Source organism: Alosa sapidissima, chromosome 3 (genome assembly GCF_018492685.1).
Source record: "Alosa sapidissima isolate fAloSap1 chromosome 3, fAloSap1.pri, whole genome shotgun sequence".
Classification (NCBI taxonomy): Eukaryota; Metazoa; Chordata; class Actinopteri; order Clupeiformes; family Clupeidae; genus Alosa; species Alosa sapidissima.
In genome coordinates, this window is record NC_055959.1 from 39234569 (window position 1) to 39260447 (window position 25879).

General features: G+C 48.2%; 1 protein-coding gene across 8 annotated transcripts in view; it reads left to right on the forward strand.

Annotated features, from left to right (window-relative positions):
• Positions 1-25879, forward strand: part of sun1 (Sad1 and UNC84 domain containing 1) — a 63962-nt gene that overhangs the window by 12483 nt on the left and 25600 nt on the right. For 5 of the 8 annotated variants that reach the window (XM_042086727.1, XM_042086730.1, XM_042086726.1 and 2 more), the window contains 10 exons: positions 9500-9697; positions 11607-11842; positions 14616-14642; positions 14948-15241; positions 16071-16211; positions 16938-17057; positions 18346-18426; positions 19455-19562; positions 21073-21171; positions 23056-23149. In XM_042086727.1, the coding sequence (XP_041942661.1) occupies positions 9500-9697; positions 11607-11842; positions 14616-14642; positions 14948-15241; positions 16071-16211; positions 16938-17057; positions 18346-18426; positions 19455-19562; positions 21073-21171; positions 23056-23149 (1398 nt within the window). The remainder of the gene's footprint in view (positions 1-9499; positions 9698-11606; positions 11843-14615; positions 14643-14947; positions 15242-16070; positions 16212-16937; positions 17058-18345; positions 18427-19454; positions 19563-21072; positions 21172-23055; positions 23150-25879) is intronic. The other 3 variants (XM_042086728.1, XM_042086729.1, XM_042086731.1) reach the window with 3 other exon arrangements.

Below are 25879 nucleotides of genomic sequence, written 5' to 3' on the forward strand. Positions count from 1 at the left end.
TGTGTGCGTGTGTGTGTGTGAGCATGTGTGTGTGTGTGTGAGCGTGTGTGTGTGTGTGCGTGTGAGCGTGTGTGTGTGTGTGAGCGTGTGTGTGAGCGTGTGTGTGTGAGCGTGTGTGTGTGAGCGTGTGTGTGTGTGTGCGTGTGAGTGTGTGTGTGTGTGAGCGTGTGTGTGTGTGTGTGTGTGTGTGTGTGTAAGATGATATTGGAGGCTGTTTATTATGTGACAGGCGCTCACAGCTGTCGAGGCATGTGACAAGTGTGTGTGTGCGTTTGTACGTGCACACCCATGTGTGTGTGAGGGACTATGAATGGGCTTCACTATTTACATCAACAATAATGGCAGCTGGGTGTGTGTGTGCTGCTCACTCATGTGTTTATTTAGGCTTATTTAGGTTGCTGGTTACTGCTCAGAAAGAGAGAGAGAGAGAGCGAGAGAGAGAGAGAGAGAGAGAGAGAGAGAGGCCCATGTAAGAGTGAGAGTTTGAGAAGTCAGAAAAAGACGACTGGTTAGATGATATGGCCTCCGCTCTGTCGGGCGCGTATGAGCGAGATGGTCTTGGTGCCATTAGAAAACATGACGTCTGCTTTTCGCAACAGGAAACCTGCCGTTACTCTGATTACAGGGTTAAAAATATCAGGAGGCATCCCACTGTTATCCTTCTGAAACACACACACACACACACGCACCCACACACACATCCTCTTCAGTTATGAATCTGACCACCACTCCAGCCAGCAATAGTGTTTGAAGGGTTTCCATGGAAACAGTAGCAACAGGACGCTTGTGATGAGAGTTTGAGCGCATTTCAGCTTTACATTGGAGAAGGGGCCGCAGGATATAATAGGCTCTCTTTCTGTGTGTGTGTGTGTGTGTGTGTGTGTGTGTGTGTGGGGGGGGGGGGGGGGGGGGGAGTAAAGAGGGGGGTGGGCAGAGATGACTGTACTGATTACGTTCTAGAGAGTGTGTGAGAGAGAGGGAGATGGCCACCCAGAGGCAGAGAGTGGGGCATCCATTCTATGTGTGTGTGTGTCCATATAGCCATGTCCCCTATCTCCTCAAGGGAATCCGTGTGTTTGAATAATGGCTTCAGGAAACGACTGGGTGGGACACCAGATTGCGGCCTTGGAAAAAACAATATCACCACACACACACTCACTCACACACACACACTCACATACACACACACACACACATACACTGTCTGTACTCCATTCACAATAGTAGGCTAGGTTAATAATATTGCTTTGTTCTTTTCCATTTGTGTGTTCAGTGCACAACGAAAGACGTGGTCACTTACTGAGCGAGCACAGTGGACGTAGTCTTACCCATACAGCAGAGTGCTCTCTCTCTCTCTCTACAACAGAGCGCTCTCTCTCTCTCTCTGTACAGCAGAGCTCTCTCTCTCTCTCTCTCTCTCTCTCTCTCTCTCTCTCGGTACAGCAGAGCTCTCTCTCTCTCTCTCTCTCTCTCTCTCTCTCTCTCTCTATCTCTCTCTACAGCAGAGCGCTCTCTCTCTCTCTCTCTCTCTCTCTGTACAGCAGAGCTCTCTCTCTCCCTCTCTCTCTCTCTCTCTCTCTCTCTCTCTCTCTCTCTCAGTACAGCAGAGCGCTCTCTCTCTCTCTCTCTCTCTCTCTCTCTCTCAGTACAGCAGAGCTCTCTCTCTCTCTCTCTCTCTATCTATCTATCTCTCTCTATCTCTCTCTCTCTCTCTCTCTCTCTCTCTCTCGGTACAGCAGAGCTCTCTCTCTCTCTCTCTCTCTCTCTCTCTCTGTCTCTCTCTCTCTCTCTCTATCTCTCTCTCTCTCGGTACAGCAGAGCTCTCTCTCTCTCTCTCTCTCTCTCTCTCTCTCTCTCTCTCTGTACAGCCCTTACTTGCATATGTTGAGCAGGAAGCCTGTGGGTCATTCCATGTCAATTGAACCAGGGCCCACGCACTTAGGTCTCAAAAAATTCTGAAAAAAATGACCAGGTGTACCTATGTTATCCCTGTGGTTATATGTTTAGACCCCGCCTAGATATGTAAGCACCACTGCTATTCAGATGAGGTGTGTGTGTGTGTGTGTGTGTGTGTGTGTGTGTGTGTGAGAGAGTGTGTGAGTGTGTGTGTGTAGTGTGTGTGCTGTGTTGTTTTTAGGCAGAATGACTAATGCTCCCTTCTGCTCTAGCTAGGGAGCAGGAGAAAGGCTGCGGAGGCTCACTATCTTCCTGCATCACACACACACACACACACACACTCACACTCACACTCACACACACTTGCCCCTGGCCTCCCGCTCTCCTCCTGCACACAAAACAAACACAAACAAACACAGACAAACATTTTCAGGCTTTCTACTGTAGTGGCAGACGTGTCAGGTTCTGCACAAAGGATTGAGCTTTCCTTAGAACCCCTATAACCCTTTGTGTGTGTGTGTGTGTGTGTCCAGAGCTTTCCATAGAACCCCTATAGCCCTTTGTGTGTGTGTGTGTGTGTGTGTGTGTGTGTGTGTGTGTGTGTGTGTGTGTGTCCAGAGCTTTCCAGTGAACCCCTATAGCCCTTTGTGTGTGTGTGTGTGTGTGTGTGTGTGTCCAGAGCTTTCCAGTGAACCCCTATAGCCCTTTATGTTTGTCTGTCTGTGTGTGTGTGTGCCCAGAAGTTTCCAGTGAAACCCTATAGCCCTTCCACTTCAAGCCAAGATTTTCCTTTAAATTCTTTAAGTTTCCATGGAAGCAGCAAACATACTGCCCTAACTCTCACTGTGTGTGTGTGTGTGTGTGTACATGTTGGAAAATGCCAGAGAGATTCATTGCCTGTGACGGCAGCCCAGTCCAGCGGTGCATATTCTAGATACACTATATACACTAGAGCTGTGCTCAGACATGCGTGTAGAACATACGTGGAGAACATGCGTGTAGAACATGCGTGTAGAAACATGCGTGTAGAACATGCGTGTAGAACTTAAGGGATAAACATGAAGGGGAATAATAACCTGGTCCCACCGTCATGCTGCATAGATACCCATGAACGCTCTCTAGGTGAAAGTGTCAAAGACGCGTTTGATGTGCAGGGGATTGATGTGCTTTCCAGGCGTGTGCAGGAACTGAGTAGAGTTCAGCAGAGAGGGTGTGTCTTAAGGCCTACAGCCGGCGGGAGTCTGAGCTGCTGCCGGACACACACACACACACACACACACACACACACACAGTGCTCAGACAGAGATTAGAAGCCACATGGTGAGCAAATCTGTGTGTGTGTGTCCTTCCTCTTTGTTGTGAAGCTGGTTGTGTGAGGTCACACTGTCTGCTGGTAGTAGTGGTCATGTGATCTGCTGTCGGGTCCTTCAGACATGCCCAGGCATGTCACAGGACACCCCACCGTATTGCTCCATTTGCTGCCATGATGGATGCTGTTACTTCAGTAAGAGAGAGTCAGTGAGGGTGGGGCAGAGCGCGCATTCTCCTCACCAACGCGTCCAGCTCTCTCCTCATGACTGGCTTTAGTGAGGTATTTACACACATGTGGAATGTTCCCTACCATGTGGTTTCTACCACCTCCCCTACAAGACACACACATATACACAGACACAGACACTAGCACATGCGCATTCACAAACTCTTTCACATACACATACTCTTACTCACAGAGGCGCACACACACATACACAAGCACCGTCGGTCGGTGTGTGGGTGGGGCGGTCCCTGGGCAGGGGCAGGTGGAGCTGTGGTGGATGTGTGGGTGGGTGGGTCCCTGGGCAGGGGCAGGTGGAGCTGTGTACCAGGCTGTGGTGGGTGTGTGGGTGGGGCGGGTCCCTGGGCAGGGGCAGGTGGAGCTGTGGTGGGTGTGTGGGTGGGGCGGTCCCTGGGCAGGGGCAGGTGGAGCTGTGTACCAGGCTGTGGTGGGCGGCGTGGGCATCAGAGCGCCAAGGCGGAGGAGAGGTGTTGTGTAAGAGCAGGGTTGGGATTTATGTGTGTGTTTTTTCCTCAGGATTTGGGCTCTGGCCATTCTATTTTAATCTGTGTGTGTCTGCGTCTGTGCGTGTTTTCCCGCAAGTGTGAGAGACCATCAAGAGATGGGAATCAGGGAATGTGATCTTGGAAGCAGCACAGGAGGCCTAAGCTCTTCCCAGTACAGAGCAATTAGAGTGCTCACTGCTCACATATATGGACCCTTTCAATCTGTTCCTAGAGGGTTTCCGCTTGAAATGGTCAAAACCAACGCAGATACTTTGAAATGAAATTAATCGAACTTTAGTGCAATGTAATTTGTGCCCAAGTTATCATTAGTTCAATGTTAATGGAATGCATAGTTTGTTTATGCACACATTCCTTAGGAATGCATAGTTTGTTTCTGCAGCTGGAAGGGTCTTACAGAGCTGCATGCCTCTCGCAGCTCATGCTGTAGTATCTCCATGGTGATGGAGGTGGAATACACTCGTCCATGACCATGCCCCTGTGGGGAGAACGTCCCCTCATTCACTAGCCTACATAGTACACTAGGTTGTTTAGTGAATACTGCTGTGGTTTTCCGCTAGCACATGTGTCAGTGTGTGTAGTTGTGCCCCTAGCACTGCCACATGACGGTATGTTCGTGTTGCAGAGAGCTTTTTCCAGAAACATCCAGGAAAAGTCCTTTTAAAAAGGCAAGGATACTTTTTACTTTATACTAAACTTTATACTATATATTGAGTACATTTTCAGATCCCATACTTTACTACTTTCACCTTAGTAAAGATTAGAGGTGTGAATTGTCACTGATCTCTGATTCGATTCTCGATGCATCACAATGCGTCAAATACTTTTTTCAGTCATAGATATTTGACTTGACGGAATGCGTCAAGATACTGTATAACAACCACCTTTCCACCATGTTGCTTTGGCTCCTACGTGCAAATTGTGACGAATGACGTCAGGTAAGTGAGACCTGGAGAGAATGAGGCTACTGAGAATGTTGACATCATTGCGTTATAACCGATTACGGTCGGCCACCGCATCGATGCAGCATCGTCCACGTCTGCATCGTGATGCATCGATTATTTGATTAATTTCAACACCTCTAGCAAAGATGATGTGTATTTTGTTTTATGACCTGCATGTCTACTTGACTCTCTGGCAAGGTGCCATGCGTAAGTGCCAAAGGGAAAAGTGAGCTTATGTGTGTGTGTGCGCACGCATGATGTCTTTTGTTAATTGAGCTTATCTCTGCTTTTTGTGCATTATGTAGCCTTAGGTGTGTGTGTGTGTTTGTATGTGTGTGTGGTGTGTTATGTTGCCTTAGGTGTGTGTATGTTATGTAGACTAAGGTGTATGTGCATGTAGCCCATATCTGTGTCTTATATTCCGTGCTGCAGAGCTCTGTGTAGAGCCCAGTGATCCTCCCGGCTGTGGGCTGCAGTAAACTCCCATTCAGCGCCCCCTGCCTGTGGTGGCAGATAGCCGATGGCAGGGAGCGGACGCATGGAGGAAGCAGAGGGGCACAGCATGTGCTGGATGTGTTTGTGTGGTCACTCCTGTGCCCTCCCCAGTGGGTCGTGTTCCTCTGTCCTCACTACACATTCACACACACTGGGGCCGCAGCCAAATATAGTGAGTTTACTGTTCTACTCTAGAGGAGGAAGTCGAGCAGAATAGATTTAAGGTGAAGGAGTTCAAATCAGATCATTGTTATGTAGTTCTATGCCAAGTACTGCCAAGTACCTTCCTTAATTCCTTAATTACGTCAATGCAGTGGACAACAAGTGTTGTAGGTGGTGTTGGCGAGAGTGTGTGTGTGTGTGAGAGAGAGAGAGAGAGAGAGAGCGAGACCAGGTGGTGTGGTCCTGGGAAAGCACATAATTGGATCTGGGTGGGATGGTGTATCCTGCTGGCTTACATAGAGGCCAGGAGCGCTGACCGGTCAGAGAAGCGAACTGCAGCTGCACCATACTCACAATACTCTGCACCATCTGCACTATACTCACCATCCTCACCATACTCTGCACCATACTCACCATCCTCACCATCCTCTGCACCATACTCACCATCCTCACCATCCTCTGCACCATACTCACCATCCTCACCATACTCTGCACCATACTCTGCACCATACTCACCATCCTCACCATACTCTGCACCATACTCACCATCCTCACCATACTCTGCACCATACTCTGCACCATACTCACCATCCTCACCATACTCTGCACCATACTCACCATCCTCACCATACTCTGCACCATACTCTGCACCATACTCTGCACCATACTCACCATCCTCACCATACTCTGCACCATACTCTGCACCATACTCTGCACCATACTCTGCACCATACTCACCATCCTCACCATCCTCACCATACTCTGCACCATACTCACCATCCTCACCATCCTCACCATACTCTGCACCATACTCTGCACCATACTCACCATCCTCACCATCCTCACCATACTCTGCACCATACTCTGCACCATACTCACCATCCTCACCATCCTCACCATACTCTGCACCATACTCTGCACCATACTCACCATCCTCACCATACTCACCATACTCTGCACAATACTCTGCACCATCCTCACCATCCTCTGCACCATACTCACCATCCTCTGCACCATACTCACCATCCTCTGCAGCAGTGCTGGACCCCCACAATGCTGTATGTGCTGCTGAACCCCCACAATGCTGTATGTGCTGCTGAACCCCCACAATGCTGTATGTGCTGCTGAACCCCCACAATGCTGTCTGTGCTGAACCCCCACGATGCCCCTGGATGGTGTGATGTTGAGGAGCATTTGCAACATTTGTAACTCATCAGCACGTCTGTCTACTCAGATGTTGGTGATGATGATGGGTCTTCTGTGTATGTGTGTTCTCTTGTGTTCTGTGTGTGTGTGCATGCATATGTGTGTGTGTGTGTGTGTGTGTGTGTGTGGGCATGCATGCATGGGCGTGGTTGTGTGTGAGTATGAGAGGGAGAGAGAGAGTGTGTGTGCAGTGCACTTGCTCTTGCAGGCCCTATTCCTCTCGGATGCAACTACAGGGCGGTGTTTAACTTGTCCAGGTGAAATGGTTATCATCCGTGCCTGTGGCTGTGTTATACACTCACTGCGAGTGCTCCTGTGTTTGTCCCTCCCCCTCTCCTCCCTTCCCCTCTCCTCCCTTCTCCTCTCCTCTCCCTCTCCTCTCCCCTCCTCCTCTCCCCTCTCCTCTCCTCCTCCCCTCCCCTCTCCTCTCCTCTCCTCCCTTCTCCTCCCTTCCCCTCCCCTCTCCTCCCTTCCCTTCCCCTCCCCTCCCCTCTCCTCTCCTCTCCTCTCCTCCCTTCCTCTCCCCTCCCCTCTCCTCTCCTCTCCTCCCCTCCCCTCTCTCTCCTCCCCTCTCCTCTCCTCCTCCCTTCCCCTCTCCTCCCTCTCCCCTCTCCTCTCCTCCTCCCTCCCCCTCTCCTCCCCTCCCCTCTCCTCTGCCCTGTTTTGCTCTGCGGTGCTGTGAAATGCTCTCTGAATCTCTGTGGTGTTTCTGGGCGGCAGGCCACTGACTGACTCACATGCCCTAGTGTGCTAACTGGAGAGACTGTGGATATGCAGTGTGGTAGGAGGAGCGACTCAATATGTAGCCTAGTGAGTTCCCCCCACAGAGCGTAAGTCACAGGAGAGACTGTGGATATGTAGCCTATAGTGAGTTTCCTCCTCCAGAGCATAAGTCACAGGAGAGACTGTGGATATGTAGCCTATAGTGAGTTTCCTCCTCCAGAGCATAAGTCACAGGAGAGACTGTGGATATGTAGCCTATAGTATATAAGTATATATACTTTTTTGATCCCGTGAGGGAAATTTGGTCTCTGCATTTTAACCCAATCGGTGAATTAGTGAAACACAAACGTCACACAGTGAGGTGAAGCACACACTAATCCCAGCGCAGTGAGCTGCCTGCTACAACGGCGGCGCTCGGGGAGCAGTGGGGTTAGGTGCCTTGCTCAAGGGCACTTCAGCCGCGGCCCACTGGTCGGGGCTCGAACCGGCAACCCTCCAGTTACAAGTCCAGAGTGCTAACCAGTGGGCCACGGCTGAAGTGCCCTTGAGCAAGGCACCTAACCCCTCACTGCTCCCCGCCGCCATGTAGTGAGTTTCCCCCTCCAGAGCGTAAGTCACAGGAGAGACTGTAGATATGTAGCCTATAGTGAGTTTCCCCTTCCAGAGTGTAAGTGACTGTGGATATGATGTGTAGTGAGATTCTCCCACCAGTGTAAGGGACAGGAGTGACTGGATATGCTGTGTAGTGAGTGTAAGGGACAGGAATGCTGCCTCTCTGCTCTGCTGTTGGGCTTACTAGTCACAGTCACACACTTATGCAGACACACCCCACATTCTTATCTTGTGGTCATGGCAGAGAAAGTGTTTAGTGTGAGTGTGTGTCTGTGTGTGTGTGGGTGACAGGCAGTGTGTGTCGTTGTAATGATGGTTAATGGTTGGTTATAGTTACCGATGGTTTATGGTTAATAATGTGTGTTGGTGATTTTATGGGTCTTGGTGTAATGATGGCTTAGTGTGGGTGGGTGTTACTGTAATTGTTAGTAGGCTAGTTATGTGTGGGAGTGTGTGTGTGTTGTGTTTTTGTGGTAGAGATGGTTAGTTTTGTGTGTGTGGGTGTTGTTGTGGTGATAGTGTTGTAGTGTAGTAGTGTGTGTGTGTTGAAGAGGGTGTGTGTATGGATGTTTCTGTAGTGATGGTTAGGAGTGACTCATATCCTGTATTAGGAACAGCAGCTTGGCCTCTCCCTCTCCGAGCTGCTGGCTCTGTGTGTGTGTGTGTGTGTGTGTGTGTTTTGCATGTGTGTGTGTGTGTGTGTGTGTTTTCTGGGTTTATTTTGGTGGGCTAGAGAAAGGGAAGTAAGCCAGATCGCATGAGGCTACTACAGGCCGCTCTGAGGGAAGCAGTGAGAGAAAGAGATGCGTCAGCACTAATCGCCTGGCTCCAAGAGGCTGCTGGCGTGTGTGTGTGTGCGTGAGTGTGTGAGTGTGTGAGTGCGTGAGTGTGTGAGTGTGTGTGCGTGCGTGCGTGCGTGTGTGTGTGTGTGTGTGTGTGTGTGTGTGTGTGTGTGTGTGTGTGTGTGTGTGTGCGTGTGTGTGTGTGTGCACGTGCGTGCGTGCGTGTGTGTGTGTGTGTGTGTGTGTGTGTGTGTGTGTGTGTGTGTGTGTGTGCGCGTGTGTGTGTGTGTGAGGGGGGCGTTAACCGCAGAGAGCTGCAAAAGGGCGTCTGAAGGCTGGGCTGTGCTGTGCTGTGCTGTGCTGGGCTGGGCTGGGCTGGACTGGGCTGGGCTGGACTGGGCTGGGCTGGGCGTGGAGATTATGGTGGAGAAGGACGCCTCTGCCATTTGCGTGGAATGTCTGATAAGGCACCTCAGAGTGCGGCCATGTGATTTATCACCCTGACCATTCATCCTGACCACATCTTGATCTCTTCTTTCTCATTTTCTCTCTTTACCTCTCTCTCTACCTCCCTCTCTGTCTCTCTCTCTCTCTCTCGTTCTTTCTGCCTGCCGGACGCAGCTCCAGTTATTCGTTGGCGGCGTTGGAGTTTGAGCAGGAGCACCACATCGCTCCGGTCTACGACTCGCCCAGGATGTCGCGCAAGAGCCTTCGCCTCCACACTGCCACGGGTCTCTATGGCAACGACGGCCTGGACGAGCAGTCGCACAACCACAGCGTCAGCTACAGCAGCAGCAGCGCCAGCGGATCAACGAGACGGTGAGACACACACACACACATACACACACACACACACACACACACACACACACACACACATACCAATATCCAAACACATGCATGCACATACACACACATACCAATATCCAAACACACACATGCACATACACACCAACATCCAAATACACACACACACACACACACACCAATATCCAAACACATGCATGCACATACACACCAACATCCAAATACACACACACACACCAAAATCCATATGCAAATACCGCACATAGATATATTCTGTATATCTTTGGTTGAAACAAGACTCACAAAAGCAATAGCAGTTCTTAGAAGAAGTTCTTCAAGAATAACTCGGGATTAGGGATTTATTGCATTTGCGATAATATCGTGATATGATGAAATGCGATTTTCAAACCACAAAGGCTGCGATTACGCTTTGTAATATGTGACGTCACCAAAATGCATTTATACTTGCGCTTGCCGACGCGCCACCGACTCTTCTCACCGACCACTGAAGAAGCAAAAAACGTAAACAAGAGGACCAGCTAACAGTGTCAAGAAAGGTCTGACCAGTAGAGCTACTTTGGTTAAAAATAAACCTCTTCATTACCTTTAGCTCAAACCTGCCATGTCCCTGGTTCTAGTTCATAATTCCCCTGTGCTGCTTCTCTGGCTGGTAACTTCGTTCACTTGTCCAGCTGACGATTAAAACTCCACTAGTGTTTAGGCTGGACAGCAGCAGCCATTCACCTGAGCACTGGGGACTTTGTTTACTGGAGTACAGTGACAGTGGGGGCATTTGTGCACTGGGGACTTTGTTTACTGGAGTACAGTGACAGTGGGGGCATTTGTGCACTGGGGACTTTGTTTACTGGAGTACAGGGACAGTGGGGGCATTTGCGATATCCAAGGGGGTTGGCGGCGCAAACATTTCATCTCACAGGTAATGATTGATGCATAATGATATCCGCAAGTAGTTGACACAGCTAACCACCAAAAACCCAGCTGTTTTAACATTAGCTTACCAGCTGGCTCTAGGCTACATACATGCTGCTAACTGCTGATAACTTGCCTGTTTAAAGAGTTTTGTCTCCGCGATTGGCTTTGTTGTGATATGAACAAACTAGTTAACTAAACCTTTAGTTAACACCGAGCTGAACGGTCATTTGGCCGCATTTATTTGCGCTGCAATAATCTAGTTTGTTCTGATTCACGTGCAAGTAGCCTACAGAGGAGAGGAGTGGGTGTGTGTGTGTGCGTGCGTGCGTGCGTGCGTGCGTGCGTGCGTGCGTGTGTGTGTGCGTGCGCGTGTATGGAGAGCACAGGACAAGGAGAAGCCGTGTCAGTGCCACTGTATGTAGACCTAACTGTTAACTAACGAAAGATCATATCTACATGAAATAGAAACAAAATAGAAACGTATAAGAATCATTAAATGTTTACAAGGCTGGAAGTTCAACAAATATAGGTCTACTAATGTGATAAAAAATAGTTAAAAAAAACATATTTCATTCATCAATCTTATTCAGTGACCTAATGCCATCATAACATAGGCCTGGGCTCCAGGAAAGAACAGTTTATGTTGAACTTACTGTATCTAATTTTGTGTTGGTCATACTATAGAATAATATATTGCTTGTCTTTGTTGAGTAAGACAGAAGAAGAAGAGCTTAAAAATAATCGCATATCGCATCGTAATCGCAATATTGGTGAGAAAAATCTCAATTAGATTATTTTTCATAATCGTTCACCCCTACTCGGGATCCAGTTGACCTACTACCACACACACACACACACACACACACACACACACACACACACACACACACACACCACACACAGTACTGCCAGTAATAGTTGTTTGTTGTTTGTTCACAGTTTAATGTTAATTCTCTGTGTGTGTGTGCGTGTCCCTTCTCTCTCTCAGAACTGTCCGAAGCCGGAGGCAGCAGCAGCAGCAGCAGCAGTCCTCAGCGGAACTGCAGACGGACTCCCAGACGCTGACGCAGACGCTGACGCAGACGCAGACGCCCATACGCAGGACCCTGCGCAGCCACAGCAGCTATGTGCTGGGCCAGGCCCAAACGGACGCCTCGCTCTCGGGGAGCCTCCTCGACGGGGCAAGCCTCAAGGAGCACGCCACCTCCACTCCTAAAGTCTGGGGTCAGCACACACACACACACACACACACACACACACACACTTATGTAGACCTGGAATACCAGGTCCAATACTTGGACTTAAAGACATCAGCAACTTATGGGGGAAATAACTGTAGACACTAAATATGAGCACTTCAGTCAGTACTTAATGTAATAAAGTTAAAGTTGCAGAAAAATCACCTTCAATGAACTTGTTTACGGGAACTGTGCATGCGACCATATGAGACCATACAAGAAATCGAATGTTTTCTATAGATTTTCTATAGATAACGTTGTCTATAGATACTTTCTCTAGATAGCATTTTGATATTACGATATCATATATTATTATATATCATTTTGATAATATCAGATACCATGTCTCTTTTGGTGGTCTGTCATTGGACACTACTGTAGCTCTACTTGTGTCCTGGTCTGTCATTGGATACTACTGTAGCTCTACTTGTCTCCTGGTCTGTCATTGGACACTACTGTAGCTCTACTTGTCTCCTGGTCTGTCATTGGACACTACTGTAGCTCTACTTCTGTTCCTCTCCAACCCATTTCGCAGACGCACCCAAAATGATTAGCTAATGATTAGCTTTCTCTGCACTTCCATATCAGGGCATTGACCTGTATTGGTTTCCATGCTAGAACACGTCTCAGAGCCCGTGCTAGAACACGTCTCAGAGCTTTATCTCCGTCAGAGAATTCACAGCTGACTGTCATTGACTCGTGTGGGCGTTAGTGTTGCACGGTGTATCGATACTAAAAAGGTATCACGATTTTACGCAAAAAACGATACGATTTCAGACGTTTTTAAAATCGATACTTTATTAAAATAATAAAGTTCTGTGTCTGTGTGAACTGCTGCTCTCACTGCTCCTTGCACGCATCTAGGCAAGTGGGCGTGTCAAGCAGGCAGCTCTGAGTGAGTGCGCAGCCAACGTCAACATAGTTCTTTGCCGACAGTTCTAGGCCTTGTGGATAAAACAAAAGGTGCAGTGAAATCTGCAACTATTTCGGATACATCGCGAATAGTGAAGGCAAGCCATCAGGTATACACAGAGGCCCGTTTGTAAAATATGTTTCAAAGTCTTGTAGGCTACGCATGGAACTTGGCTAAACACCTCACAGACATCCCAACATTTTTAAAGAGTTCAAAGAACGACAGGTTAACGAATATGCTATAGAAAACACGACTACTGGTGGTTAGTGCCAAGTTCTTCTCTTATGTTTTAGTCTAGCCTAAGTGAAATGAGTATGGTTCTCTGGGATAAAGCGAACCTTCCTTCATCAATGAATTTTGACGAGACATAACGAGCTGTAATCATTTTGACGAGACATAACAAGCTGTAATCATAGGGTGCTAACGTGATGAAAGCGCAATGTTCACGCCAGAATAACATTACCATAACTTGTAAACGATCTATTTCATGTTCGGTCAGTACTACTGGTAATATTTGTCATGGCATGTAGACCGCTAATTAAAGCCCACAGCATACCACCAAAGCGTGTTGAGTCCTAATAATAATAGCGGCTTATTGTTACTGTACGTGGTAGCAAATCATGTTATCAAAGAAATAGACGTAATGTAGGAATGCACACAGACATATTGCAACAGGTAATGGTGTAGGCCCCTCTGACGAAGACCTGAGTGGTTGGAACGTCGTACTTGTACACTGGGCGCAAAGACTATCCTCACATTTTCCCCTTTGCAACTGTCAAAGAAATCCCATGAACACGGGAAGGCCTAGGGAAGCCTATACTGTACATCAGATGGCCTAAAGATTAGGCCCCTCTGCATAGCATTCAGTGATTTGCATGCAGTAATATTAACACTGACCTTGATCTTGCCTAGTTTGGCTATTTAAAGCTACTTTATTGCCAAAACACAACACAATGTAAATTAACTATAACAAACAATAAAGGACTTAATCACACAAAGTAGGCCTACTATTTTACTGACTATAAAAAAATAATAATTATGTAGGAAGTTTACAAGTTTAGAACCCAGAATTGACCTGCACACTACAAAAGTGCACCGAATTCAACACAAATGACTCCATACACTTGGAGGAGGTATGAGTCCTTTCTTCTCCAGATATCTTAGGATTTCGCCGTAGTATCGTTTTAGTATCGAGCATTGTGATATTTATAATAGGTATCGTATCGAAGTCATAATTTTGGTATTGTGACAACACTAGTGGGCGTACAGTACATGCTAGAACATATCTCATTGACTCCTGTGGGCGTACAGTACATGCTAGAACATATCTCAAAGCACGCTTGCAGTTACGGATACAGCAATGCTAATATGAGCTTTGTCCATCATTGACAATTGGCTTTGGAAAAGTAACTGTGTTTACAATGGCGATATCATAGGACTCAGGTGATTTAGGTGAGTGTTATTGATGAAGATGGCTGATAAAAAAAAAAGAACCTTTTGTAGAGCTGCACAATTCATTATCTATTTCCGTTATGACCTCCAACAATTGCCAAGACAACAACAATCAAGATAAAAGATTACTATGTGTAGGATTATGGAACAGTGAAATAAAATGAGTGTGTAATCTGGGTCTTACATCCCACTGATGGGTCTGACTGTTCCACTGATATTTGGATCATAGAAATATGTGATCTCTGATCTATTAAATCTGGCTATTAGGTTATAACTGAAATATGTGATCTCTGATCTATTAAATCTGGCTATTAGGTTATAACTGTCTCTTGTTCTGTCTCTTTCACTTGCATTCTCTCCCTCTCTCTGTCTGTATCTATTTCCTGGACTATAGGTACAGAACTCGAGGCTGACCTTAAAGGTGAGTTGACTATTTTCCCAATATAATCCACTGTATAAACTATATTTTATTACTGATATTTCAGTGGCTGTTTATTTGGTAATCTTTAAAACATTTCAAAGAGCTACAGTCACATATTTCAGTTGCTTTGCATTGTCCTGGTAAATGCCTACACTTTTAACTGTGGAGAACTCTTGTGTGAACCCCTGTGCTTGTGTGTGTGTGTGTGTGTGTGCGTGTGTGTGCGTGTGTGTGCGTGTGTGTGCGCGTGTGTGCGCGTGTGTGCGCGTGTGTGCGCGTGTGTGCGTGTGTGTGTACACTCACAGCAGGACGCAGCGTTCGGACAGAGCACAGCTCATCATCACGGGTCAACGGCAATGCCAGCGTCACGCACTCGCACACGACCGTCGCCAACGGCTACATCTGCCGCGATTGCTCCCTCCACGGCGAGAACAAAGACGCCCTGACCGCGTACTCTTCATCAGGCACGTCATCATCATCTTCATCATCATCCACTTCTGCTGCCGCGTTGGCCTCAGCAGTGGCCGGTGGTGATGCCGGCCTGCACCGGACCACCACCTCCATCTACAGCAGCAAGCGCAGCCAGAAACACCGGACAGGTGAGACCCCTGCCCCAGAACACCACGGAGGAGGAGGCTACCAAAACAGATTAGTGGTTTTGTCCAGCCTAAAACCCAAGATGTGGTCAGACTGTAGACATCCCTCTCTTTGCCCTTTTTAAATGTGAGTGTGTGTAAACATTTCAAATTGTTTGCTTTAAACTGGAAACAGTTATGGTGAGCAACTACGCAGTCGCCACTAACATTGGCCTCCGTTTGCCAAATGTGTACGCAAATGTGTTTGCCAAATGTGTACGCAAATGTGTTTGCCAAATGTGTACGCAAATGTGTTTGCCAAATGTATACGCAAATGTGTTTGCCAAATGTGTACGCAAATGTGTTTGCCAAATGTGTACGCAAATGTGTTTGCCAAATGTGTACGCAAATGTGTTTGCCAAATGTGTACTTAGGTTCAATTGTCCACTGACTGCGTTTCAGCCCTCTAGCCCCGAGGGGACCCAGATCCTGGCCAGAATGGTGACGGGGTCAGAGGTCACCTGAACTCATTTGATTCGGTTCCCACTCCTGTAACGAGCTGTGGAGTCAAAGACTTCTCAAGAGGCTCGAGGGGGAAGTGAATCAGATGAATCAAACAGAATTAAACAGTTTTACTTCAGTGTGCGTGTGTGAACTTTTCAGAATGTGCAGGAGTGAAATGGGAGCTCTTGTTCCGTTTCACATGAACATGCACTGAGCAAAGCATGCATTTGCAGTATGCGTTTGTGTTTCAGCCACTGTGAGAGCAGTGTATGGCGTGTGAGTTAAAGCTCTGATGTGATGCGGTGTGTGTGTGTGTGTGTGTGCGTGTGTGTGTTCTGGCTCCGCGCAGGTGTGCTGGCGTGTGTCTCGGGCGCGTGTCTCCACCAGAGCAGACGGGCGCTGACCTCCGTGTTCACCTTCATCACCCTCCTCTTCCACAGACTGCTGGGCGACTCTAGTGCCCACACGCAGCAGCAGGACTCCAGCAAAGGTAGAGAGGCCCGCGTGCCCGCCGCCAGTGCCCACTCGCTTCTCTTTGGGTGCCGGCTCCATCAGTCTCCCCTCTCTCATGCTCACTGGCCTATCAGCAGGCTGGTGGGCGGGACTTCCTGTCTCCTTTTTCCTCCTCTTACATCCCTCATTCCTCCCATCCTATTGGATGCTGTCTCTTTCATTCTTGCGTCTACTGTTCTCACTGGCCTATCAGCAGGCTGTGGGGCGGGACTTCCTGTGCGCTCTTCTCATACTGTACTGTTTCCGTTCATCTTTTGATTGACAGAACACCTCTGGTTCTTTTCCCCTTAGCTCACACACACTCCGTTTATCTCTCAGCTCTCCTGTCTTTGGGGCTTGAAGGAAGCCTGTGTGCTCCATCTGTCTGTCCATGAACCTTCTCTCCATTTAACTCTGAGTAGGGAGTAGCGTCATGTTCCCACTAGGTACATGTGTATGCCTGTGTGACTGTGTGCCTAAGACTTGATGTCTCCATCCTCTAGTCTCCAGTTCCACTCTTCTCTCTCAATTTGACCATTCCATTCCCTCTTAGCCATCATGCAAAAGTGTGCACGTGTGTTAGATAGATAGATGTGTTTATAAATGGTTGCCCATCTCGGATTGCACGAGAAAATCGGCAGAGTGTTCGTGATTGGTGCTTTTGAGGATAATCCCAATGGCCAGGCTGACTGTGTGAGTGTGTGTGTGTGTGTTGCGGCCGTAGGTGTGCTGGTGTCCGTGTTGGACACGTTGTGGGGTGCGGGCGCTGCATTCTGGGAGAACGTGCGGGTGCTGAAGTGGAGACTACAGCAAAGACTCTTTTACAGGAACCCCCAGCCGAAAGGTACCAGCTGGCCTCCTCCTCCTCCTCCTCCTCCTCCTCCTCCTCCTCCTCTCTCTCCCTCCTCCTCCTCTCTCCAGCCTAAAGGTACCAGCTGGCCTCCTCCTCCTCCTCCTCCTCCTCCTCCTCCTCCTCACTCCATCTCTCCAGCCTAAAGGTACCAGCTGGCCTCCTCCTCCTCCTCCTCCTCCTCCTCCTCCTCCTCCTCCTCCTCCTCTCTCTCCAGCCTAAAGGTACCAGTTGGCCTCCTCCTCCTCCTCCTCCTCCTCTCTCCAGCCTAAAGGTACCAGCTGGCCTCCTCCTCCTCCTCCTCCTCCTCCTCCTCCTCCTCCTCCTCCTCTCTCCAGCCTAAAGGTACCAGTTGGCCTCCTCCTCCTCCTCCTCCTCCTCCTCCTCCATCTCTCAGTCTCTCCAACAGTCTTCTCCCTCGTATCATCGTGCTCTAATTGGCGTTGACTCTTTGCCAGGTGTCTGTTTCTCTATGGGAGTCACTCTGTTCTACAACCTATCTACAGTGGCTGTCCAGTCATGGAGCACCAATGCTGTTTGCCTTTCCTCTCTCTCTCTCTCTCTCTCTCTCTCTCTCTCTCTCTCTCTCTCTCTCTCTCTCTCTCTAGACAGATCTGCCATCAAGCCTGTCTGTCACATCGTCTCCCCTCATTTGCGCTCATTCTCTCTCTCTCTCTCTTTCAAATTCAAATTCAAAATGCTTTATTGGCATGACAATTCGTGAAGAAAGTGTTGCCGAAGCTCAGAACTCATCAAGACTAAATAACAGTCATAAAACAAAAATCTGTGACTGCATACACACAGACACACACACACACACAGACACACACACATACGCACACACTTTAGTTTATAAGAAAAAAATAAAACTCTCTCTCTCTCTATAAACAGATCTGTCTCTGTCACATCGTCTCATTTGCGCTCATTCTGTCGCTCTCTTTCTCACTCTTGCTCTGTCTCTCATTCTCTCTCTCTCTCTCTCTTGCTCTCTCTCTTTCTGTGTCTGTTTGTTTTCCATCAACTCGTGGCTCACACAGGTCATGGTAGTGTGTGGTGTGTGTGTGTGTGTGTGGTGTGTGTGTGTGTGTGTGTGTGTGGTCTTGTATGCAAAAGGGCTCCACTGAGGTGACAGGCAAATGACCTGTACCTCTCTCCTCCGTCTCTCTCATGTTTGTCGTCCTCCACGTATGGAGGTAGAAGGTTGTTTAGCAGAATAGCAGATATGACGTGTCTGTGTCTGGGTCTGTGTGTGTGTGTGTGTGTGTGTGTGTGTGTGTTGCAGCTCACTCCAGTTACTGTGGCAGCATGAACGTGAAGGACCTAGTGACGGGTGACGGACATCTCAACCTAAATGGATCTCTGTGTGAGTGTCACACACACACAGACACACACACACACACACACACACACTGCCTTTTTCACACTTTGACCCCTAGTCTTCCACTCTATGGTTTTTGCCTGGTGTGTTCCTGGCCTCAGGGTTTGCTCCAGGGTTGTGTGTGTGTGTGTGTGTGTGTGTGTGTGTGTGTGTGTGTGTGTGTGTGTGTGCCCTCTGATGCTGATGGGTCAGTGCACTGGGGCTCTGGGAGCTTAGCGTCCGCGCCAGGCCACTCGGCCGACTGCGTGAGAAAAAGCTGCACCACACACACACACACACCTCAATAGCAGGAGCCGGACCTGACAGGCTGACAACTGGCTAAACACACACACACACACACACACCTCAATAGCAGGAGCTGGACCTGACAGGCTGCCGAGTCCCAAAACAGCCAGAGCTGTTGTCCACAGGGTTAAGCCCCTCCACACACTCTCTCACACACACACACACACTCTCTCACACACACACACACAGAGGGGAGGTCAAGGGCCGACGGGTTGACGTTGGTGACAGGGCCGTGACCAACGAGCACGCAAGAGAAGGAGCAGAACAAGCGACAGGCAGACCGACCGCAGAGAACAATGAGCTCTTGTGTCAGACTCCGGGAGAAAGCAGCACGCCTCAGCAATGAGAACACACAGAGGGGGGAGGGGGAGAGTCACACACACACACACACACACACACACACACTCACACACACACACACGGGCAGATGGGCAGACAAAAGCTGTGTTGTTTTCCTTGATGGTGCATGTCCAGTCATGTCACTTTCTTATTTGCATAAGCTCCCCTTCCCCATCTCTGCGTCTGTCCCACATATGAAGTTCTACTGCGCTGGATCAGTTCCATCGCCCCACACTGTTTTACATTCATTTGCTTTCTCATTCTTTTCAGCCTTGGTTCATGAAGACTTTGTGTTTTGTTTTTGTTTGTGTTTTTGTTGTGTTCTGTGTGTTGTCCGTGTGTGTTGTCCGTGTGTGTGTGTGTGTGTGTGTGTGTGGCGCTGTCTGTAGGTGACGACTGTAAAGGGAGCCAACACCTGGAGTCTCACACACTCCACACACACTCCTCACGACGCAGAGGCCTGCTGGGGGCACTGCTGGCCCTCCTGACTTACACAGGTTGCACATGCTCTCCCACACACACACACACACACACACACACACACACACACACACACACACGTACACAAACACACATACAGATACAAACATATACACTCCCACACATGCAGGCACATACATACACACGCACACGCACACACGCATACAGATACAAGCACGCACACACACACACACGCATACAGATACAAGCACACACACACACACGTACACACACACACACACATACAGATACAAACATATACACTCCCACACATGCAGGCACATACATACACACACACACACACACGCACACACACACACATACAGATACAAGCACGCACACACACACACACGCATACAGATACAAACATATACACTCCCACACACGCAGGCACATACACACACACACGTACACACACACACGCATACAGATAAAAAAATATACACTCCCACACACGCAGGCACATACACAAACACACACACACACACACGTACACACATATGCACACACACGCATACAGATACAAACATACACACACACGCATGCACACACACACACACATACACACGCATACAGATAAAAAAATATACACTCCCAAACAAGCAGGCACACACACAAACACACACACACACACACACACGTACACACATATGCACACACACACACTTGCATACAGATACAAACACGCTCACACATACACACTCCCACACACACACGTACACACATACAGTATGCACACACACACACACTTGCATACAGATACAAACACACTCACACATACACACTCCCACACACACAGGCACATACACAGACACGCACACAGACATGCACACAGACATGCATACAGATACAAACACATACACCCTCCACACACACACATGTGCACTCACAAGATACAGAAACAAACACACACACACTCACACACACACACATTTGAAGACTTGCCGTCCCTGCGTGCCTAACACACCTCTAACTGGTTCAGCACTTTTCTCCAGATCCTAACATTCTTAGCAGTAGCGCAGACCTCTATAAACTACATTCTGACTAACATTCTGGTCTAACAAACGTTTTTCCCTTTTCCTATCTAACATATTTTCTTTGAAGTTTTAACTCACATTTTATCGCTTTCTTGTCTTTCTTTTCTCTGCTGAGATGACTCCGGTCCCCCTTTGTCCAGATTAATATTTTGCTGTAATCCAGCTAACTCCTCTAGTTTAACTCATTTCCTTTGTCCAGATTAATATTTTGCTGTAATCCAGCTAACTCCTCTAGTTTAACTCATTTCATTCTAACGTGTTCATTTAGTTTTATTCACTGCACATGTACTCCTGTGGTCAACTACACTGAAGTGAAACCCTATGGTTAAGGTTATGTTCATGTCTTTTGGTTAATGATGTCCATTAATGCTATAACTTCATTGAAATCAGTGTCATAGTTAGAGAAACATGGCAGTGAGTGATGTGGTGGAGGGGCATTCTGTGAGCTGGTAGCTGATTGGCTGTGTCTGTCCCGGTGGGTGTGGTCCAGGTGCAGGTGTGCTGCAGGTGTGTCGTGCCATCGCCTCCACCGGAGCCAACGTCACCAGGAAGCTGCTGGCGCTGCTATGGCTTGTCCTCTTAGCTCCAGGTCAGCACTCAATACACACACACACACACACACACACACACGTTCACACTATTAATCAACAAAACACACTCGCACTCAATACACACACACACACACACGTTTACACTATTAATCAACAAACACACTCGCATTCAATACACACACACACACATGTTTACACTATTAATCAACAGACACACTCACATTCAATGCATACATACACACACACATACCGTCTTACATTCTTACTCAATACACAGACACACACACACACACGTTCACACTATTAATCAACAAAACACACTCACACTCAATACACACACACACGTTTACACTATTAATCAACAAACACACTCACATTCAACACACACACACACACACACACACACACACGTTTACACTATCAATCAACAGACACACTCACATTCAATGCATACATACACACACATACCGTCATACATTCTTACTCAATACACAGACACACACACACACATTCTTACACTCTTACTCAATATACACACTTGCACGCAATACACACTCAGTCTCTTTCACTCGCAGTCAATACAGACACACCCATTAAACCCACCCACCCTGTCTGTCTCTCTAGCTCTCTGTGTAGAGACATTTTCCTTTTGTTCTGTCTGTCTATATATGTTCTCCCCATCCCTCCCTCTCTCTCTCTCTCTCTCTCTCTCTCTCTCTCTTTCTTTCTTTCTTTCTTTCTTTCTTTCTTTCTTTTTTTCTTTTTCTTATTTCTCTCTCTTTTTCCCCGATGTCTCGCTCACTCCTGCTTGTGACCCTGTATACTGTGATGATCTTGACTCGGCACCTTAGTGAACTCAGTCTCACACACACAAGGCCCTTAACTCTTGCTTTTGCGCCATCAGCAGAAATTCCAAACTGCACACAAAACATTGCATCTGTTTATGAGAAGATTGTTGTCATTGCTCAACGGCAGGCGCTGACAGATTTAGCTCTTAATTATGCTGGGTTTTTGCATTTGTACTGCCAGTATTCTGGAGCTCATCTGTCTCTGGCTTTAGCCGTACTGAACTCCAGCTCTTAGTCTCTGTCTCATGCTCATCTTAGTCTCTGTCTCATGCTCATCTCATGCTCATCTTAGTCTCATGTCTCTGGCTCATGCTCATCTCATGCTCATCTTAGTCTCACGTCTCTGGCTCATGCTCATCTCATGCTCATCTTAGTCTCATGTCTCTGGCTCATGCTCATCTCATGCTCATCTTAGTCTCATGTCTCTGGCTCATGCTCATCTCATGCTCATCTTAGTCTCATGTCTCTGGCTCATGCTCATCTCATGCTCATCTCATGCTCATCTTAGTCTCATGTCTCTGGCTCATGCTCATCTCATGCTCATCTCATGCTCATCTTAGTCTCATGTCTCTGGCTCATGTCTCCTACAGGATAATAAAAGTTTAATTTTGCCTTTTTTGTTTCTTCCCTGTGTGTGTGTGTGTGTGTGTGTGTGTGTGTTTGTCTGGTGTGTGTGTGTGTGTGTTTGTCTGGTGTGTGTGTGTGTGTGTGTGTTTGTCTGGTGTGTGTTTGTGTGTGTTTGTCTGGGGTGTGTGTGTGTGTGTTTGTCTGGGGTGTGTGTGTGTGTGTGTGTGTGTGTTTGTCTGGGGTGTGTGTGTGTGTGTTTGTCTGGGGTGTGTGTGTGTGTGTGTGTGTGTGTTTGTCTGGGGTGTGTGTGTGTGTGTTTGTCTGGGGTGTGTGTGTGTGTGTGTGTGTGTCTGGTGTGTGTGTGTGTGTGTTTGTCTGGTGTGTGTGTGTGTGTGTGTGTGTGTGTGTGTTTGTCTGGTGTGTGTGTGTGTGTGTTTGTCTGGGGTGTGTGTGTGTGTGTGTTTGTCTGGGGTGTGTGTGTGTGTGTGTGTGTGTATGTGTGTGTAGGGAAAGCTGCGAAGGCGGCGTTCTGGTGGCTGGGGGCGGCATGGTACCAGTTTATCACACTCATGTCCCTGCTCAACGTCTTCTTCCTGACCAGGTGAGAAAATCACTGCAAAAAAACCTTCTCACAGTGTACACACACACACATACACACACACACACGCACAGACACACACACACACACACACCCACACCATAACCTTCCATTCCAGTACACATGATGGGGCAGCCGTGGCCTGCTGGTTATTATGGGGCAGCTGTGGCCTACTGGTTATTATGGGGCAGCCCTGGCCTACTGGTTATTATGGGCCTACTGGTTATTATGGGGCAGCCCTGGCCTACTGGTTATTATGGGCCGTGGCCTACTGGTTATTATGGGGCAGCCGTGGCCTACTGGTTATTATGGGGCAGCTGTGGCCTGCTGGTTATTATGGGGCGGCCGTGGCCTACTGGTTATTATGGGCCTACTGGTTATTATGGGGCAGCCGTGGCCTACTGGTTATTATGGGCCGTGGCCTACTGGTTATTATGGGGCGGCTGTGGCCTACTGGTTATTATGGGCCTACTGGTTATTATGGGGCAGCTGTGGCCTACTGGTTATTATGGGGCAGCCGTGGCCTACTGGTTATTATGGGGCAGCTGTGGCCTACTGGTTATTATGGGGCGGCTGTGGCCTACTGGTTATTATGGGCCTACTGGTTATTATGGGGCAGCCGTGGCCTACTGGTTAGCGCTTCGGACTTGTAGCCGGAGGGTTGCCGGTTAGAACCCCGACCAGTAGGCACGGCTGAAGTGCCCTTGAGCAAGGCACCTAACCCCTCACTGCTCCCCGAGCGCCGCTGTTGTTGCAGGCAGCTCACTGCTCCGGGTCAGTGTGTGCTTCACCTCACTGTGTGCTCACTGTGTGCTGAGTGTGTTTCACTACTTCACGGATTGGGATAAATGCAGAGACCAAATTTCCCTCACAGGATCAAAAGAGTATATATTCCTGTATACTATATACTGCTCCTATGCACACCTCACCCGTGCCTCGGGCAGTTCAGCCTTAAGCGGTCTACATACTCGCCGCACCCGACCGGTAGCGCAACAATGTGACGTCAAAATTGCGTCATGTCCTCTGTTGCGAGAGAAATTTCAGCCTCACGCAGGCAGGTCGTGCACCGGAGATTTTTTTTCAGATGCGCGCGAGAAGCAGGATGAGCTTGAAGCCAAGATCAGGGAGCATGCGTGCCTCTATAGAGACATAAACCACATTCAGGCATTTCATATAGCCTAGCCCACATCTTAAATAAACATGTATGAATAGTCAGTTTGAGAAGAGAGGGAAATTAACCTGGCTAGGTTACCAGCGAGAGTTCGTGATTTTTAAATAGTCTGCTGGATAAGTTAATGAAGCTACCAGAGAGAGGGAATTAAGATGAAAGACCCAAGACCCAGGGACCCATGCCAATAATCCAGCAAAAGGTAACATAGATATTTATTTTCAACCAAAGGATATCTAAGACCTGAAAAAAATCTCTTTCCACCTCAGGAAATTACACAAACTCATTTCTCAGCACCAGCCAGCTAGCTTACTTGCTAAAATTTAGATCGGGATGAATAAAGTATCTATCTATCTATCTATCTATCTATCTAGCCAGCTAGCTAGCTAGCTGCACACACCTTGGAAACTAGATGGTAATGATGGTAGTTGTGAATAGAAGCAACCGAAGTCTGAAGTATCATCACAGAGGGTAGTTGTTATGGTAATGAGGCCAATGAATATTGCAACTAGTGTCGTGACCACCACGCGCGAGTATAAATGGTTACGGCGCTCCCGTGACGTCACATTGTCACGCCACCGGTCGGGAGTGGCGAGTATGTGGGACGCTTTACCCTGCTCTAAAGCCGTGCCCTGGGCAGTTCAGGCTAGTCTTTACCCTGCTCTAAAGCCGTGCCCTGGGCAGTTCAGGCTAGCTCTGACCCTACTCTAAAGCCGTGCCCTGGGCAGTTCAGGCTAGCTCTGACCCTACTCTAAAGCCGTGCCCTGGGCAGTTCAGGCTAGCTCTGACCCTACTCTAAAGCCGTGCCTTGCTCTGGCTCGTCACATCACAAGGCCAGTCACACACACACTGTGTGATTAAGCATGCGAGAGACAAAATCAGGATCTGCCAGTTATGCCTCATGTCTTACAGAGATTGAATTTGCTGTCCATTATTAGCAGTCACTGACCTTTTATTACTGGAGCCGAGTGGGGAGACACACACACACACACACACACACACACACACACACACACACACACACACTAATGTCCTTTTATTACTGGAGCCGAGTGAGGAGACACACACACACACCTACACACACACACACACCTACACACACACACACACACACACACACTAATGTCCTTTTATTACTGGAGCCGAGTGGGGAGACACACACACACACCTACACACACACACACACACACACACACACACACACACACACACACACACACACACACACACACACACACACTAATGTCCTTTTATTACTGGAGCCGAGTGAGGAGACACACACACACACACACACACACACACACACACACACAGACCTACACACACACCTAAACACACACACACACACACACACACCTAAACACACACACACACTGTCCTTTTATTACTGGAGCCGAGTGGGGAGATGTGGTGTGGTGTGAGAGGGGGTGTTTATAGAGGAGGCACGCCATGACTGGACATGCAGTGCTCTCATGTACTTGACCTGCCTCTAAAGGTCTATTAAAGAATCAGAACACACACACACACACACACTAATGTCCATTAACCTAGGGTTAACCCTAAGA